This window comes from Elaeis guineensis, chromosome 12, assembly GCF_000442705.2.
Source record: "Elaeis guineensis isolate ETL-2024a chromosome 12, EG11, whole genome shotgun sequence".
Classification (NCBI taxonomy): domain Eukaryota; kingdom Viridiplantae; phylum Streptophyta; class Magnoliopsida; order Arecales; family Arecaceae; genus Elaeis; species Elaeis guineensis.
Window position 1 is genome coordinate 17,484,583 of NC_026004.2, and position 19,957 is coordinate 17,504,539.

General features: G+C 35.2%; 2 protein-coding genes across 3 annotated transcripts; one reads left to right on the plus strand and one right to left on the minus strand.

Moving 5' to 3' along the window:
• Positions 1 to 474: 474 nt before the first annotated feature.
• LOC105054969 (uncharacterized) lies at positions 475 to 6,773 on the plus strand. Its single transcript, XM_010936637.2, has 7 exons — positions 475 to 749; positions 1,653 to 1,759; positions 2,176 to 2,226; positions 2,347 to 2,434; positions 4,954 to 5,044; positions 6,271 to 6,377; positions 6,468 to 6,773. The coding sequence occupies exons 1-7, from the start codon at positions 619 to 621 to the stop codon at positions 6,589 to 6,591; spliced, it is 699 nt and encodes a 232-aa protein (XP_010934939.1). The 5' UTR covers positions 475 to 618; the 3' UTR covers positions 6,592 to 6,773.
• A 2,117-nt stretch (positions 6,774 to 8,890) lies between these two features.
• Positions 8,891 to 14,553, minus strand: LOC105054970 (septum site-determining protein minD homolog, chloroplastic). 2 transcript variants are annotated; one of them, XM_029267564.2, is made up of 2 exons: positions 13,369 to 14,553; positions 8,891 to 9,202 (listed from the first exon to the last, which is right to left on the minus strand). In XM_029267564.2, exon 1 carries the CDS (start codon positions 14,482 to 14,484, stop codon positions 13,501 to 13,503), a length of 984 nt encoding a protein of 327 aa, XP_029123397.1. In that variant the 5' UTR covers positions 14,485 to 14,553; the 3' UTR covers positions 8,891 to 9,202; positions 13,369 to 13,500. The 2 variants fall into 2 exon arrangements, with proteins under 2 accessions (XP_029123397.1, XP_010934940.1); XM_010936638.3 differs by having other exon boundaries at positions 8,891 to 9,148; positions 13,369 to 14,552.
• Between the last annotated feature and the right edge of the window lie 5,404 nt (positions 14,554 to 19,957).

A 19,957-nucleotide genomic window follows, 5' to 3' on the forward strand; every position in this document is an offset into this window, starting at 1 on the left:
TTTTTAATTAAAATATATATTTGACATATTTTTGGGAAGACGAACAGTATGGCTAACTGAATTACAACTTATGTAGCGAAGTGCTCCGAAGTTTTGATTTGGAGATAGGTGATCATACCCGCCAACCCTGTAGAATTTTATGTATACTAATTTTGTGGGCTGTGCACGTATCAAAATTATATGACCACTCGTTTGTATTAAAAAAAATATATTTTTTTTAAATAATACAGTAATATTTGATAAAAAATTTAAAAATTATTTTAGTTTAAAAAATCTACTTAGAAAAGCTCCAAACTCTCCAACCCTCATCCAGTATTTTCACACCGTCGCTTCCCCAACGGTTGCCGGTTCTCCCTCTCATATTTACCGCCTTTAGAAGGACGGAATTGTTTACCGACTTTAGATTTCCATTATTATATTTATATCCACCCTTCAATCACGTGCACCGCACGATAGGCTCCATATTAATTCACCGGCCGGTGTGCAGAACGGCGTCCCCTTCCTTCTCTATTTTCGATAAAGCATTCTTGAGAGAAGCCCCTTGGGTTTGGTCGTTCTGCGATTCGATCCTAATCTCTACGAAGAGGCATCAACAAGGAGGAGGAGAGGGATCGCGCGATGACGACGGCGGCTCGGCCGACGTGGGCGCCGGCGAAGGGCGGCAACGAGCAGGGAGGCACCCGGATCTTCGGGCCCTCCCAGAAGTACTCCTCCAGGGACCTTGCCTCCCACACAAACCTCAAACCTAGGTCCGTCTCTTCTTGGAATGAATCCTTTACCCTAAATCTAACTCTGGATGTATGGCCTTCTATGATTTTTAAAGAAACCCTAACCCTAGATTCAAATTCTGAGAACGATCCTTGTTTATCCAAGCTGGACTCGTTCTATTTCATGGGGAATGCGGATATTTTACGATGTGGGTCATCGTGGGTGCCTTTTGCGTTTTTCAGGTTGGCCCTTTTCCGAAAGGGAAAGAAAAAACTAACGTAGTTTAAAATTTTGCACCAATTTAATACTTTGAACGGGTTTTAGAGCTGTATTCATCCAATTGCCCGAGAAGATGGGAGTATTTTTGATGTTCGTAGTTCACGACTGCTCTTTTTTTTTTCCTCCCAGGTTGAAATCTGCTCTCTTTAAAGGAAATAGGAAAAATTCGCCCAGCTTTAGACTTTAGTTCAAAATTAGAGCTTTGATCTTACATGGTTCACAATTTTACCCACTGGAATTGGTTTTATGATATTGCGTGGAAAAATGTTTTTTTTTTTTTTTTTAATTTCGGTCTTGTGTAATCATCGATTTCTTCTATGTTCTTCAGGCCTCTCTCTTTAGAAGACGAAAAGCTCCAAATTGTTTTCCCAACATTTTGAAATTTAGACCAACCCATATTATACTTATGCCTGTTAAAATTTGATTGATCCCATTGCGTGGTGTTTTTTTGTTCTTTTTAATATGGGTATCTATTGGTCTCTATTATATGGTTCGCATCTGTGCTCTCCAAGAAAGAGAGGATTGACATCTTAACTGTGGTTTGGAATTTCAAAATGAAGCTAATCCAATTCCTGTACCTTCCTCCTGGAGCTGAAATTTGTTGCAAAAAAAGAATGTTGTTTTGATGGTGTTCATCTTAGTTAGCAGCTCTTTTTGTGGTACAGAAAGGAGGGGCAGGATACCCAGGAGGAATTGCAGAAGAGGAATCTCAGGGAGGAGTTGGAAGAGCGTGAGCGCAGACACTTTTCCTCGAAGGATAAGTCCTATGCTGGTATCACGAGAATTCTTGAACCTTTTTTCCTTGTTTTCTGTTCTTGTTTCTTAAAATTAAAGCTTTTGAAAACTCACATAGCTTTATGATTCTTCATTAGATTCTACTATACTGCAAATTTTTGTGGTCCACTAAGATTCAGTACTTGTGTATTTCATTTTCTTGCTTTTGGAACACCCCAACTTGTGTCTTCTTTTATCAAAAACTGTGGAACATTAGTCTTGTTTGCTTGGTGGTTCTTCGCTGTGTTTTCTTTTCTCTATTTGCTAAAGCACTGAAATTCTGTGTTGCTCTTTTGTTCTAAAAAGGTCCTAACTTCTTCTAGTTTCTTCTCTTAAAAGGGCAACTTTTAATATCACATGGCTTGATGTTCCTTGGCTTGTTTTCATTTCCCCTTTGCTTTCTTATATATGCAGAGGACAGAGATCGGAGGAAAGGGTCAACTACCGGTCAACTTCTTTTGGAAGGTAAATAGGATTACTCAGAACGAAGTATAACATTCGTTTATGCTACCTTCATTTGCATGTTATTTTCAAGAAAGAGATACCCCAATTGTTATTGATTATCATCATAATGTCTCATTACAGGGTCGAAGAGAGAAGCTGAAGATAGGATTATTCCACGAAATATAGATGCTGATGACTCTGATGTGGAAGTAAAAAGTGATGATGAGAGGTCAGTTTCTAACTTATCTAAAGTAAGACGACAGGCTTTACCTTTTAATTGGATTGGCTTTTGCTGTGTGTACTTACATATAAGTTCCTTGCCTATTGGAAATTCTAAATAATCAATTTTTAAGTACATGACCAGAGCAGCATACTAAAGGCTCAAAAGGGTTGTCATTAACATGAGTAATGGTCAAAAAATTTACTCAAACTTTGATGGTTGATGCCTTTATTCCTGAAACCAACTCCATATATGTGTGGAAATCCTGTTCGGTAAGGTATTAAGGTTTGCAAATATCAATGTACATAGGTACCGAACTTTTTCAACCATAGAGGGTTGGCTTAGATATTAGGATTTCAGCATAGTGTAGTCAAATGATGTGATTTAGTAGGTGGTTCATGTAGTCATGGAGGGAGGGAGGGAGGATGGACATAGATTACGAATTAGGGGTTAATATGCTCCAACTTAGGTCATTAGCTGATTATGCAGGGTCAAGATGGCTATTAGTTATGATCTTTTTAGTTGGTTTGTACCAATTTTTGGGTTTTAGGACCACAGTGTAAGGGGGATGGGCAAAGGTATTTCTATTTGCCTTTTGGTTCTTCATTTTTCTGAAGAGGAGGAGAGAAGAAGAATTAGTGCAGTTCGCTTCCGTAGGAAAATAGCTGAGGCAGTAATGTTATAGGGCCATCCAATTGGGAAAACTTTGTTGGTCAGACAACTATTTTCATTTGCCCCTCCAAAATATCATTTGGTTCCTAGGAGGGCCTTTTGCTTCTATCTTGCTCTTGTTCTTTTCTTTAAGTAGTATATCAGGTTTTTTTTTTCATCATAAATTTAGATCTTTTGGGGAAGAAAGGTTTAGAAATATTTATACTATATCTTCACCAACTTTGGATGTCAGGCTTTTCCATCGTAAATTTAGATGTTCTGCAGAAGTAGGGTTTGGGATTTTTTTCCTTTCATATGTTCACCAACTTTTGTTTTATTTTTTCCCAGTCAACTTGTTGAGAATTCCACATGCTTTGAAATTTTGAATTTTTGATACAAATATTAAACAATTTTTGCTCTGCTAAATTTTAGTTCATGTCCGAAATGGATTTTTCTTTTCTTTTTTTTTTTTTTTTTTTTTGTATCGATCTCCACACCTACGTACCTTACGTAGTAACCTAACAGAGTATGTCAACTCAATCAAATATTTCATACAATGATTAATATTCACCTCATGAGTGCCATAGTTTATCAGTTAAGGCCTACTTCTAATCCTTGTTTGGATTTACATTTTGTGCTTTCTATTTTCTAAACCAAATGCAACTCTTTTGCTGTGGACTATAAATGTCATACGATAGATGGTATTCTTTCTTTGTTTTTGTAAATTTGCTGCTAATGATGTTGCTTTGAAGAAAGATGATTGTTGGGGAATCAATAGGTTTTTTGGCTTTTGAAACTGAAAAAACAAAAAGGTACAATAACTACATATAGTTGACATATACCTTATTTACCTACCGGTCATATACTATAATAGAGTGAACTATCTTACCCAAGATTTCCTGTACCTGTCGGTACCAATGTGTGCCGACCATATTATACTGTAGCAATATCGAACTGGTATGCTGTACAAAGGGTGTATCGACACTCAGGATGCCAAATCAGCCTCATACTATGCGTACCGGCACTATAGTAGGATGGTATAAGTACAGGATCCAGTGCCCAGACCGCGAACTTGGATCGTATCTTTTGCTAGCTAGTGTATTCATTTCCCACTGTTACTTTTTTTTCTCCATTCCCGATGCAGTTGAGATGGCTGTTGTCTATGGTCATTGGCATTCCAGAAAATTCTTACTGTGGTTTTGTTGTGCTAAATCCAAGTTTAGCATTTTGTTTTTAAAGAGAATCAGCATTCTATCCAGGCCCTAGTTTTTCAACATAATTATTAAAACAAAGAATATAAACACGATAGCGCTGTTGCTTCAATTTGATTGACTAAAATTTCATACTTCCTATGCACCAAAGAATCAAAACTGAAAGATTCTCTGGGGCCATTCCTTTGTAAGGTTAGCAACTCTCCTGGGTGGGCTTAACATTCTTTTAATGGTATCATCTATTCATTTGAAAAATAAACTTGACGAATCTAAGCACAAATTGGAAGAGGGATGAAAAAAGGACAGTCTTTTTAAGTTGCAATTTTGACCCCTTTTTTAACCATTTTTTCCCTTTAAATAGTTATTAATCATGAAGAGTAAATGTGACAAGATTAAAATGCACATTGGAAGAAATGAAAAAAAGGGAACTTTTTATTATTGATATACTTCTTGTGAGCATAAAAAAAAGGGAACTTTTTATTATTGATATACTTCTTGTGAGCATATAATTGTCTTGGCTTAATTATAATTTTAACCTTTCAATCATCTTGGTTCCCAATAAATGGATGTTGACTGAAGGATCTGGATGGTTGACTTGTGCTTCCTCTTCTCTTTAAAACTCCCTCTCTTGATCTTATTTAACTAACCATTGATTTCTGTTGTCAGTGACGACGACGACGATGAGGATGACACCGAGGCTTTATTGGCAGAGCTTGAAAGGATTAAAAAAGAAAGAGCTGAAGAGAAAATTCGGAAGGTCTGCATTGGTTACCATTTGTAACTTCATTATCTCTCTTACCTGTGCTTGGATATTGCACACCCCCCCCCCCCCCCCACCCCCTCTTCCTCGCAACCCAAAACAAATAACAACAATGAAAAGAAAAATGGGCAGGCAGGATGCTATCAGAAACTTTGTTCCAATGATGAAGTTGGTTATTAGGTTATCATAAGCTAACAGAGGGGGACAAAAACCTGGCTACTTGTTAGTTATCAGGCAGACTGAGTTTTTTGTGTGATTCTAGTACCATACTGAGGTTTGATGGAACATGGGATACCATCAACTGATGGAAGCGCTTGCTGTGGAACAAACTAAGAGATCAAACTGCCCTAATTTTACTTATAAACATCCTTCGCAAAGTGCTAAAAAGGAATAGTATGAACAGCCAAAGTTGCACCTCTTATTTTGAACAAATATAGAGCATCTCATCCGTAATTGAAGTAGTGGCAGACTGGTTTATTGAAGTTGCACGACCAGAAAAGATCAGTTTATGTAGATAGTATTAGTCTTAGACAAAGAAATAACATTAAGATTGGTATGCCCTTATTGTGATACACTTTAGGACACCATAGATTGGTTAAAGTTGATTAGGTTTGGATGTTGAAACATCTATAACAGAACTGTCTCTTACAACTAGAACATGTGGTCTTGCTAAATGGACCATGTTTTCCAATGACACATGTACGATAATATCTAAATGAACTCAATTCTTAGTTCTATTTTGTACTTAAAGCCTTTCAATAGATTTAACAAGCTTTTATGGTACTTTGAGACAGGGTTTTGCTATATTAGTATGGGGCACCATATTGATAGCTTATTGGTACACTATAGTGCGCTTTATTTCCCGTGCTGACACAGGGTACTCCGCTGGCAATGAGGCAGTAGCTATATCATTTGTTGGTACAGTGTTGTATCAAATATTCATATGTACCAGTACCTTATGGTTAGTGGTATGGTCGGTACCGTGTGGTATGTGGCCCATTTCAAACAAACTCTTGCATATATTCCTCATGTCTCCGAATCTCACGTTGAGCTTATTGAGTTTTCCTATAACACTCTTTTCCACCCTAATGATTTACGATGTGTGTCTTCTTTAGTGATGTGAACATGGTGTTCATGTCATCTTGTACATGAAATTTGGCAGTTTTATTTATATTTACGTGCATCTATATTCAAAAAACAAAAATTCTGGTTATTTGCAACAGGAGCATCAACAACAGGAAGAAGAGCTCAAGGCCAAAGAGGCTGAGCTGATGCGTGGCAACCCTTTGATCAATCTTAATAATTCAACTTCCTTCAACGTTAAAAGAAGGTACTCTATATTACTATTAATTTGCTGTGATGAATTCTGATCAGCTTTATATGTTTTACCGACCATGTATTATCATTTGTAATGTTGCAGATGGGATGATGATGTTGTCTTCAAGAATCAGGCTCGTGGTGAAACGAAGGCTCCCAAACGATTTATCAATGATACCATCAGAAATGACTTCCATCGCAAATTTCTGCAGAAGTACATGAAATAGTTTTATGTTCATGGGCGATGGGCCTTTCTATACAAAACTCTTTGTTTCCTCGGTTTGGTCAAGACTTGTATGATGTGGAAAAAAAACAGATGATCGTCTCCTTTTCATGTAGTAGCAAGTTGCACTAGGCTGTATTCCTGTAATACAATTATTCTCAAATAGGACTTCCATGATTTCAAGAATGATTGGTCTGTGCATTCATGAAAGCATTTGTCCTGTTTTCCTTGCTGGCAATGGTTTTGTGCTGGTTCTTCTGCCGTTTAGTTTCTATAATTGAAAGGTCTGAGGATTTATATAGGCCAGGAACAAGCTAGGCAATATAAGGGGCAGTTTGGCTGCCTGCAATTGGCGGGCAGGTTGCAATTAAATTGTTGGTATCCTAAACATGTGTAACCACAAAAGAAGAGTTATATTGTGTTTGGAAGTTTGAAATCAGAACCGCGAGCTAAAGTTCAACTTCTCAGTGCAAACTATATGAGATAGCTCAATAATTTTCTTTCCCTTTCTCTATTGTATCGTTATAATTAAAAGCTCAATAACATTCTTAAATTAATATTATAGTATTTTGCTATTATTGCATGATAGTATTATAAAAAAATAAAATAAAATAATATTATTTATTATATTACAATAATTTTATTAATACTATATTATTTAAAATTATATTATTTCATAATACTATATTATTATTGTGCTATTATACCTGTATTATTACTAGAATGATATAATAGTATTATGAACAATAATAATATTCTTATTATAATATTATTACTACTATGATGGTATAATATTATTATAGTATTATAAACTACATATAATATTATATAGTATTAAGTGCATATATTATAGTATTGAGTGCATCAAACAAATAATTTGTCTAGTTATTACAATATCAAATTATTTTCTAGAATAATTCTTATACTAATCCAATAATAATTTAATGGCATTATTTTGTATTAATTAAAATAATATGATATATAATATGTTGTAATAGAAAATGTGAACAATGTATTGTTTTCAATAAAATTACAGGGTAACTAAATCTTTCCCGCATCCGATAAGCATATTTGCAGCTTTCAAACGCAAAAACCAAATAAATTCTCTTTCTACAACTGCGATTCCAGTTGCAGGCAACCAAACAGCTCCCAGTAGCAGTGGCTAATGCCCTGTAGGTTGGTTGGAAACTATATGTGCTGCTCATCGATCACTTTGAATCATGACTTAAAAGCTTTGTACTGATTTAAAAAGGAAAAAGCGCAAGTAAAACATTTTTGCAGCTTATTTTTTTCCTGTTATTCAACTCTTCCTCGACTTCTCTTCAGCATAGCAGTCCACCAGTAGTCTTGATTAAACCTTGCTCAATGCATCTCGACGGCCTTTGTTTGAAACATCCCCTCTCTGCACACCAATGACCAATTTTCTTTCCACAAAGATGCTAACCGGTTCTTTAAAACCACTACATAATATCTCATGTATCATTAGAAACCTGGATTTATCCAATGCAGAACCCAATGTTTGTTTTAAATAATTTAAAACTCTTAATGCACTAATCTCCCAATTTCTTTATTATATACTCACACAAGCACCGGAAGGCTCAGTGACTCTTGAAGATGACCAGGGAATCCATTCTTTTAACAAAGCCAGTTTCTTCCCTTTTTGTGCTTCTATTTATTCTAAATAATAAATGCGAATCTCACCACAAAAAGAGAAAGTTCAGAGGGAATAATATGTAAACCTCAGCCACTGCAAATATCACCAAGTCTTTGTGAAGCAAGGCACAGAAGAATCAATTAGGCCTGAGGTCCCAAATGCTCAGCTAAAATGATGCCTCACAAATATACATAATTGCAGCCAGTCAGCCTCAACTTTATCTGGATTTCCAATTGCTTACACAGCAACATTAATCAGCAATCAATATTAGGAATATTAAAAGAACCTTTCTTGTTGTCCCTTTGCAGACTGATGCTGAAGCAGCAGTTTACAGAAGTCTAGTTTAGAGGGCCACAGAAGGGTAACATAGAATCAATAATCATCTAAACCTGTCTTATATTCTGCGCCTTAGTGAGATGCAGCAAATAACACGATTCTAGGTAACCGCTGCCTGTTGTCGATGCATCCAAGAATTTACCGAACAAAAAGATAAAATAAATCCAGTCCTGATCAATTTTTCCGGTGTCAGTTCATGCCAGTCCATGCCAAGCCAACATCACCGGCACAACATGGTATCACATGTGCCATCAACACAGCATGTATATCAGCACATTATGGAGGCTACTGGTAACTGGCACACATGCAAGCATTGCCAATTAAATTCTGGATCGTCATTTAAAAAAGGAAAGTCATAATCCAACTCATATCCCAGAAAACTTCTGACAATAGAACAACGTAATATGACCTTCATATCTTATAAGAAGAGATACAGTGAGAAGGAATATCACAGCAAAGGGCCAGCAATTTGTATGCTGTTCTGCTACTCTCGTTCTCATGATTTATAGTTGAAAAGGCACGTCCTCTTGGGGTAGGGTTCACATCTTTGGTGGCCTTCAAAAGTACCTTGCTGTAAAATTAATCACTGCAGGTTACAAAACTTCTCGTTCCCTTTTAAGTTTCCCTAATATGCATAGTGCGCATGCGTTGTCACATATGCAACAAAATGTACCTCTTCTCTTTTTTTTTAAAAAAAAAAATCACATTGCCATGCATGCTAACACGTTATAGAAAGAGTAAAAGCAACATACAGCATTGGTAACCTAGTTGTAATATGGGTACTTAATCAATGACAATGAAATAAAATGAAAATTGACAAACAACTAAATGCACGTGTACCACTAATATGTGCATGACAAAAGACGGATGGAACTTCCTCCTGAACAACTACAATGCATTTCGACCTTCTTTTCAGCTAAGAAACAAAAGAAACATGATGACAAAGCAACACCACAACTTTAGGTTGCCCTTCATTTTCCATCCTTCTTTTGCCATATCTCAACAGAAAATAAAAAGGGGGAAAAAGGTAGCTTTTGCAGCCATGTTTGCCATGAGAATTATACCATCTCTTTAACTTAAGACAAGATACATGTCATAGAAAATAGACTAAGAGATATGAAACACATGGTCCCAACCTATGTCAAAGTGATTCTTTTACCTTTTTATTTGCACCATTCTAGTGAAAATCTGGACTATATATTTGAAAACATCTCTAGAGCCAGGTAACATTAGCAACGTCCATTCCATTGGTTGCACCATCTACACCAGGGCTGGAATCGGGCTGGCTGGGCTAGGCCAGATGCTTGCCCAAGCCACCTCGAAAATTTTTTGCGGAACTTTGGGCCAGACTCAGGCCCAGAATTCCTTTGTAGATTCCTGGCCTGAGCTTGTGCCTGAGCTCAGCTTGAATAAGCCTGCTTAGGTTGAAAGAATGGGCCGTACCTGAATTGGCCTGATTGACCCGAAATTCTTGACCGGATTGGCCCAAAATGCTCGGCCCACCCTGAAAGACTCCCCGTAGAAGATCCTAATAGTGAATTCTGGTTGGGTTCTGGGCACCAGCTTCATGTTGGACCCAAGCCCAGCCAAGCATTGGCTCAAGTCCGGCCTGAAATTATACCTAGACCCTATTTTTAGGCCCAAGCTTGACCTAAAAAGTCTTGGGCCTAACCTAAGACCCAACCTGAAGCTAGCCCAGTAAGATGGGCCTCAAGCTAGCCTAAGCCCATTTCCAGCACCAATCTACATTAGTTACAAACCCAAGGCCAAAAACTAGGTTGCATGAAGAAAAAAGATCATAAGTGAATTCCCATGCATGTTCAATGCAGCAGGTTGAACTCAACAACCTGCTGTAGAATTCACACCCATAAACCTTGGATGAACTCTATTCCTAACTTTCTGATAGTCCAATAATGGAACCTCTCATAAATAGCAACATATTGGCATAAAACTACAGCTTTCAAGCCTATGTGCATGGGAGCAACTTTCATTTTCTATGCTATGATGTTATGTTTTTACTCAATAAGTTGAATTTCATGATATTGATTACCAAAAGATTTATCTTCAGTCACCTCAATGCCAAAGTTATGTACTTCTTAAAACCTGCATTTTACTAAAAATTTTCTTCTTGTTTATCCTTAGCTTTTTCAGTTGAGCAAATAACATCATGGAATTCATCAGATAGGAAATAAAGGACTTCACTATGACAATGTAAATCATTTTCTAATGTCCAAGCAGATTAACAAGTTTATACACATTATTGGATTGTATGGGGCATGATATGGTTTAAATAATTTCAGGGTAATAACTGAAAAATGCATCATTATAAAGGATAATTTTTTATGATTTATCTACCTAGGTTGATGTACGGCAAACCAATCAAAAATAAAGTGAGAAAAATGTTCAATCCAAGGGGAGTTACAAATGCTCTTCGCTGGATGTGTTAACACTGACCTCAAGAGTGGATCTGAGATTTGGTGCTTTATCCCTGTGATAATTAATTTTTGGCTTGCCTAAAATTGTTGGGATTTTAATAGTAATGTTGCATTGGTTGTTTTATTAAGATTAGTTGTTTTGTGTATCTGAATAAACAGGCAAACATGAATGGCGTTTCCATTGTCAAGATTACTTTTGGTTTGGGTTTCTTCTACAAGTTCAAACTACCAGATGTAGCCAAATTTTCAATTTTTGGAGAGACCATGCACTCTTCACACCTTTTATCATATGTTGAGACTTGCATTTGAGACTTGCATTAGGTCAGCAAAACCTTATCCAACCATATAAATATAGAAAGGACTCAAGAGGTTGAAGCCGTTGGCTTAGGATCAGAAAACATTTTCACATGCATGCAAATCAAGCAAAGCTGAGATGCATCATGACAAGCTAGTTTGGGGCATGGCAATGTCAATGCACTTAAAACATTTATCATCTATAAATCAATTCAAAACACCTATTTCAAATTTCACTTTTCGAATCTTTCTATTGTTTGAATCTTAGTTGGTCAGAAGATTTAATAATTAGTATTTATTATCCCTCAAGGGTCATTATAATATTCACTCATCTGTTTCCTTCTTATTACTTACTGATTAATGTTCTGACAACATGGCATTTAGGAAAGATACAATATTGTATGAGCATGGTTAATCACCATATGGTCAAGCACTCTGTGGCAACATGGGCAAATGCAACGCTCTAGTTGCTATTGGGAAATTCAGAGTGGGAGCCTAGGCAGCCCTAAGTGACCCTAGACACTTGCTCCTGCAGTCTGGGTTGGCCAAGCACATAGGTTGCACAAGACAAGGTGGACTGGGTAGGGTGAAGCAATTATTGTGCAGGTCAAATTAGGATTGAATAAGAGATGCAGGGGTCAAGTGGATTACAAGAATATTCAGTCTCCCTCAGGGCCACAGGACAACAGGTAACTAGAAGAGGCAGAGGTAGCAGACATCAGAGCATAGTTTTTCTTTCCCTCTCCTCTCCTTCTTTGCCTTCTCCATCTCTTTATCTCCTCCTCCACTTGCTCTCCTCCACCTCCTCAAACTGCAAAGGCATCCTCTCAGCAACCAGGTGTTATGAGGTTCCACAACTGCTTGCATACTATAGTCATTTTTCCAAACATTTGGTTATGTAGCAGTTAAACTTGAGAACAAAAGGACATAAAAGAGAACCTTCTCTTCACCAGTTAAACTTGAGAACAAAAGGACATAAAAGAGAACCTTCTCTTAACCTCTCTCATCTCAATCTTCATGGAAAAAATTTATTACTTTTTCTTAGACCAAAAGGTGAGATTTATTCTAGTCTATTTTAAGCTCTGTGCAATGGTTTGGGAGTTATGGCAAAGGTTTCTTCATTTCTTGAGGATGGTCTGCCAGAGCTTGCAGCATAATGAGGGCTTGCTAAATTTATACTAGAAGATAGTTTATAACATGTCACATATACAATATTTTTTTTTGTTATATCACAATCAGGTTTCTACTTCATTGCATACATTTTTTACCATAAAACATGACTTGGGAATTACTAGCAAAATAAACGCCAATAGAATCAGTAATAAGATGCATATTACTTCACCAACACAATTTAGCTAGGCCATCCTAGTGAAATGCTTCTAGACATAATACATGCATAAAGAAACAAAAAATCAAGAATAAGAAACACAAAAACTAGTATATCTCAATTGATTTGATCTGTCTAAATCTTCACCCAAAGATAAGTCAAAGTTTAAACCTCAGTCCATACGAAAAGAAAAATCATACAATCCACCATCAAGAGAGCATATAAATAAACTATCTATACATACAACTGTATATGAACAACGAATGCACTGTCACTCAAGCAATACTGCATGTTTGAAGATTAAAGTATGTCGGCAAACATAAATTTTCCGCTCAAAAAAAAAAAAAAAAAAGAAGAACATTTAAGATTCCAATCAAATGTAAATCCATGCTACAATGGGATGCTTATGGTATAAAGATTGTTGTCACATGACAATAAAATCATCAATCTTAGAACTAAATAAGAAGACCAGAACCATTGTTACAGGGGAAACTAAGTATGCTTCACTTTAGACTAGAATTCAATAAACTAGGGGAAGAAAACTATACTTCCATACGTTTCAGTCATTTAATATGCGCTGCATTATGATGAACCACCAAAATGTCCAACAAGAAACAAAAGCCACAAGACTATGGGCCTTAAAATTTTAGGGCAAAACATGAAGCCTGTTTAGATTTCAAAGAATCAGACCACCTCGGATCACAAAAATATGAACAAGACAATCAGTCATCATACCTACTAACTGTACGTGATCGTGCTCCCTCACTTCATCTGCAATCCAACTGTTCTTTGTGGCTTCCAACAAATCAACCGCGAACCAGAATCCTATGCTGCCAAATGATAGCGACCTTGAAATCCATAAAACCTTTACCCTCCAAAGAAGGAAAAGAAGCCTTTTTTCCTGGGCGCCTCCTCGACCATGACCGCAGTCATGGTGTCCTGCTCCACCAGCCTCCATGCAGCCTGCTCAAATGCCAGCCCAGCTATTGTCGGCGGCTTGTTGAGGACAAGAGGATATCCTCGATTCGTGCTCTTAATCACCTCTGAGTCCTCTGGAATAACCCCAAGCAGCGCAAGGCCGAGCATTTCCTGCACGTCGAGCACCGACATCATGTCATCCCCCCTCATAAGATCAGTGCGGACCCGGTTGACCATCATCTTGATGTCCCGAATGCCGTCGCACTCAAGGAGGCCGGTCACCCGGTCGGCGTCACGAAGAGCAGTGATGTCGGGGGTGGTCACGAGTACGGCCTCGTTGGCGGGGGCAATGGCAGTGATGAACCCGGCGTCGATGCCGGCGGGGCAGTCGATGAGGATGAAATGAGGTGAGCCGGAGGGCCGGGAGCGGAGGGCGTCGACGACCCAAGTGAGGGCCTTGGCGCCGAAGCCGAGAGGGAGCTTGGAGCGGGGTTTGGAGATGCAGAGGAGCTCAAGGGAGGGGCAGCGGCGGTCGCGGACGAGGGCCTGATCGAGACGGCAGTCGCCGTTGAGGACCTCGATGGCGGTGTAATTGACGCGGTTCTCGAGTCCGAGAAGGAGGTCGAGGTTGCGGAGGCCGGCATCGGCGTCGACGGCGACGACGGCGAAGCCGAAGCGGGCGAGGGAGAGGCCGACGTTGGCGGTGGTGGTGGTCTTGCCAACGCCGCCCTTGCCGGAGGTGACCACGACCACGCGGGGTGTCTCGCCGGCGAGCTGTGGCTTGCGGTTCCACTGGATGGCGGCGGAGACGGCGGCAGCTGTGGCCTGGGGGCGGAGACGACGGCGGGGAGCTAGGGCTTGGAGGCGGAGGAGGGCACGAGGAGGGAGAATGTATTGGGACGAGGAGAGGGCGTGGGAGAGAGGAGAAGCCATGGAAGTCAGGTTTCGAGGTGGGGGTCGCGAAGAGAGAGGTGGGCGGGGGGGTGGGGCGGGGGTTGGGGGGGTTAGAGGGCGAGGACAACGGGGTCGATAGCCATGCCCGGTGAGAGAGAGAGAGAGAGAGAGAGAGAGAGAGGCGATAAATGGACCGTTTTTGGGAATTGGAGGGTAAAAAATTTGCCGAAATATGTATTTTTCTAAAAAATAAAAAATAATTTACTCATATTATTTTATATATTAAAAAATAATTTTTTTTTACGTAAGTTATCAACATCTGTCCATATTTTCTATAATATCTTTTATTATATAAATATTATTGATATTATATTATAATATATAATATATAATATAAATAATATATATTATATATTATAATATATTATATAATATTATATGTATTATATTATATTATACCATATATATACTAAATATATATTACATTATATTATAGTATAATAATATATTGTATCATTATTATATTATTATATTATTATTATAGGGTTAGGAATATTTTAGGAATGAAATAAAAATATTATTTTTCGATTGATGAAAAAATAATTTATCCACCTCCTAGGTGGATAAGACTTTATTCCCATTTTATGGATATATGCTATTCATAAAAAAATAATTTATTCATTTAGAGAAACATAAAAATATCCATAAGTTGGTCAATCATAAGGTTGATCAATTTTTTCATGATATTTATCCACAAACGAATAGATCTTAAAAGATTTATTCTTTTGAGGATAAAAAATTTATCTAAGAATATATTTTTATGGACAAGTATTTTTCAGATAATATTTAGATAAGAAAATATTTTTATATTTTTTTATACATTGAAAAATAGATTAAAAATTTGTTACTATATTATTTTATATTATTAATTTTCTAGATAACTTGCTGAGATCTATCCATAATTTTCATAATACATTTTATTATATAAATATTATTATATATATAATAGTATAATATATTATATTTTGTATGTTATATTGTGTAATATTATTTAATGTATATTTATAAATATAGATAATATGTGTTATATAATATTATACTATATTATATATAAAATAAAATAAAGTATAAATTATAATATAGTATATAATGTTAATATATATTAAATAATGCATTATAACATTATATTATAGTTGATTATAATAAGATAAGATATTAATATTATATTATAATAATTAAATAAATATTTTATACTATAATATTATACTATTATTATAATTTATTATATTAAAATAATAAAATATTATTATATGATAAAAATATTATATTTTATTTATATATAAGATCGTATTATATAATTATATTATTATTATAGGATTTGAGATATATTAAGAATGAAATAAAAAGATTATTTTTTCGATCGACGATAAAATAACTTAAGTACCTCATAGGCGGATAAGATTTTTTCTATTTCATGGATAAATGCTATTTATAAAAAAATAATTTATCCATCTAAAAAAAATATAAAAATATAGATAAATTAATCAATAAAAAATTAATCAATTTTTTTATAATATTTATCTACCAAAGAGCGAAGACAAAAAAGAACCCAATTCTCCTCATAAAGTGACACATGCACATACCTGTTGAGCATGCCATAGGTCTGCATTTAGTTGAAGAGAAAAATACCACAGTTTGCACCTTCTATGCTCCACATTCTATCAACAACATTGGCCATCTAAGTTGAGTTAGGGTTGAGAAGGTATATTTTCCTCCCATCCATGCTCCCTGAGTGCCATATGTCGAGTTCCTGCTGAAGAGAGAAGAAAAGTATAATGTCATTGCCATAGAGTCTGTTATTGACATTGTAGCTTTTTGTTAAAAATTAATTTTTGGTAAAAACTGCATTTTGAGATCAAAAGTTATTTTAAGATAAAACAGATTTTTATTGAAAAATTGTTTGGTTATCAAGATCCAAAAGTTATTTTAAAATTATAGAAGTGTTTCGCTATATGTTTGGTTGGCAAATTTAAAAGTTGATTTTGAATGACAAAATAATCAAAAAGATAAATGTGTAAAATGATTCTAAAATTTCTTCTTTCTCAAGTCTTTGATTTGATTGTTAGGAAAGAAAATAAGATAACAAATTACTGAATTTCTCTTAAGGACAATTGAATTCAGAACTTAAATTAGGAAGTTTCTTGAATCAGGTATTAAATAAAAGCAGTTCAACAAAATACTTAACAGATTGTTGGCTTTCTCTTCCCTTCTCTTGTGTCTTTCTATTTTGTTATCTTTTGATCTTTTCTCATATTAAAAAGAATAAAAGTAATAAATTACCAACTCATATAGAACATAATATGTCATGCCCCGAACCCAACATCCGAGTCGGATACGTGATGGCCGCACACTCCTTAGAGCAAGCCCTAAAGAATATGTAAGGCCAAATTAAATCATTACAACCTTATCAACCATAATAATTTATTTCAATAATAATTCATAAAACTTGCATAATTACAATTAACATTCCTTCAATCCTCTGACCAGGTATCAACGGTACTCTATCTATGCATCTGCTCACTCACAAATCCATACCATAGCCAACCATGGACATCTTGTAACTCTGAGAAGAAAAGAAAGATAAAGGGGGGTGAGCTTTATAGTCCAGTAAGAATTTTCATATCACACCAATATAATAATATAATCTGAAAATAAAGATAAGCAATAACACATAAAAGTCGATGTTTACTATCTAGAATACTGCAAATATTTATAGATTATCTGTTTTATCAAAAGAGATACATCATCATATGTTAAATAAGTGAAATAATTTTATTCAACGATTGTTTCATGTCTTATCTTTCCATTTTCTTCTATTATCACATCATCTTTAATCCTTTTCTTTTTGACTTTGGCTTTGGCTTTGGACTACCAAGATCATGCGACAATCTTTTATTCGGATCGATTTCTGTGATCTTCCTCGGATCGAAATATTCATGATCTTTCTCGGATCAAAGTGGCCATGATCTTTCTCGGATCAAATTATTCATGATCTTTCTCGGATCAGATTCTTCCACACATAAGCCTGTGGGGGCTGTCCCACGCATAAGCTCCTGGCAGACTATTCCACATGACAAGATCAGTCCAAACCATATTTCTCTTTCTTTTCATTTTCATGCTTTTGCTGTGCACTCTGATCTTAATTTATCAAATTATATAAGTCTATCAAAGATAAAAATATCCTTATATGTTAGATCAATCCAAGATAGATCTAACCTTCAAATTTCATATAAGACTTAGGACAAAATTTTAAGTTTTTTTATCTTTACTACCTTCGAGTATAGCATATAAAAATTAAATCTTGATCCACTTTCTATATTTGAAATTATTGTATAAGTTTCATCACTCTTCAAGAATCTAACATATCTAGAATCAATTGGAGTTAACCTTAGATTTACCTTATAATCATTTAGATAATTCCTAAATCAATCTTCATTTTTAAAAGAATTAATTCTAACTTGACAAACTAGAAGAATTCAAGCCAATATCCTTAAGTAGAATCAACTTGATTATTTCTTGTAGATCTCTCTTTATCACAATCCTTAATATTAATCAATAAATTCATACAAAATCTTGTTATCCATACAAAATCTTGTCCCTTGTATAAGTCATTCAAAATTTAACACTAACAAGATATCTTAATTTAATTTAAAAATCTGAACTTTAACTTGAATAATTAATACACTTCACCATCTTCAACAATCACAAGAAAAATAAAAAAAATCTAATCCAAAGATAGTAATACGAATTATTATAACCTGTATATCATACTCTGATAAAATAAATTTTCTTCTTTAATTTAACAACAATATCAAAATACTTTTGACCACTTAGAAAGGTAAGTTTTTGACTTGAAATTCAATACAACTTGAAAAATCAAAGAATCATATTCAGAATATGATATTTTGAGTAACCAAAGATTTCACCAAGATGTGTATCTCATATTCTCATAATAAAATTCAAGTATATTTTTCATCTAAGATTGAGTTTCATATATGACCTCTTATAGGTTCAGTGTTCAAAAATATTTTTCTCTTATATGATATAATTTCTTTTTTAGACCATATCCTAACTTCCTTCTAATAAATTTAAAATTTATAATGCTCGAATAATTAATATCAAAATCAAAAAAATTATCATGATTTCCTTCCATATAAGTTTAGCATTCCAAAATCATCGAGTATACTCAACATAATATATCAATACCTCCCGCTTCCTTCCAGGATCAATTCTTCTTATATTCAGGCCACCCTACTAATTGAAATCCAAGATATAACTCGTCAATTCTATTATAGGTATCATATGTCACTTATGCGTAATTTCATCTTAATATCTATTGATTCGCAATCTAAATATTGAATCTTCTCTTTTATATCCATCATGTTCCTCATGATCATAACCTAAGTTCAGATATCACTAAAATTACAATTCTGAATCATTATAACTTTAAACTCAAATATCACTGAAATTATATTCTCTAATGATCATAACCTAAATTGTAATATCATTCTATTACATCCTTAATGATTATAACCTTAAACTCTGATATTATTTATCATACTCTATTGATTATAATCCCAAAGTTTTGGTATCACTTATATGACAATCCCTAGTGACCTTAAACCTGAGCTCTAGTACTGTTTATCATATTCTCTGATTTCACTCTATCACATCCTATTGATCATGCATAAAGTTTTGATATCTCTTCATAATCCCTAGTGACTTAAACTTAAGCTCTAATATCATTTTATCAGATCCTAATCACTTATATCATAATCCCCAATGATCATAACCTAAGCTCTGTTATTACTCTGTAATATTTAAATCACTTATATTATAATCCTTCATGATCATAACCTGAGCTCTGATACTACTTTGTCACATCCTATTGATCTTACATAAAGTTTTAATATCTCTTCATAATCTCTGGTGATCTTAAACCTAAGCTCTGATACCATTCTGTCACGCCCCGAACCCAACATCCGGGTCGGATACGTGATGGCCGCAACTCCTTAGAGCAAGCCCTAAAGAATATGCAATGCCAAATTAAATCATTACAACCTTATCAACCATAATAATTTATTTCAATAATAATTCATAAAACTTGCATAATTATAATTAACATTCCTTCAATCCTCTGACCAGGTATCAACGGTACTCTATCTATACATCCGCTCACTCACAAATCCATACCATAGCCAATCATGGACATCTTGTAACTCTGAGAAGAAAAGAAAGATAAAGGAGGGTGAGCTTTACAGCCCAGTAAGAATTCTCATATCACACCAATATAATAATATAATCTGAAAATAAAGATAAGCAATAACACATAAAAGTCGATGTTTATTGTCCAGAATACTGCAAACATTTATAAATTATCTGTTTTATCAAAAGAGATGCATCATCATATGTTAAATAAGTAAAACAATTTTATTCAACGATTGTTTCATAT

Coding starts and splice junctions, on each gene's coding strand:
- LOC105054969 (XM_010936637.2), top strand. CDS start 619: ATGACGACGGCGGCTCGGCCGACGTGGGCGCCGGCGAAGGGCGGCAAC. Junction 2,227..2,346: donor CGGTCAACTTCTTTTGGAAG/GTAAATAGGATT, acceptor GTCTCATTACAG/GGTCGAAGAGAGAAGCTGAA. Junction 5,045..6,270: donor CTGAAGAGAAAATTCGGAAG/GTCTGCATTGGT, acceptor TATTTGCAACAG/GAGCATCAACAACAGGAAGA.
- LOC105054970 (XM_029267564.2), bottom strand. CDS start 14,484: ATGGCTTCTCCTCTCTCCCACGCCCTCTCCTCGTCCCAATACATTCTC.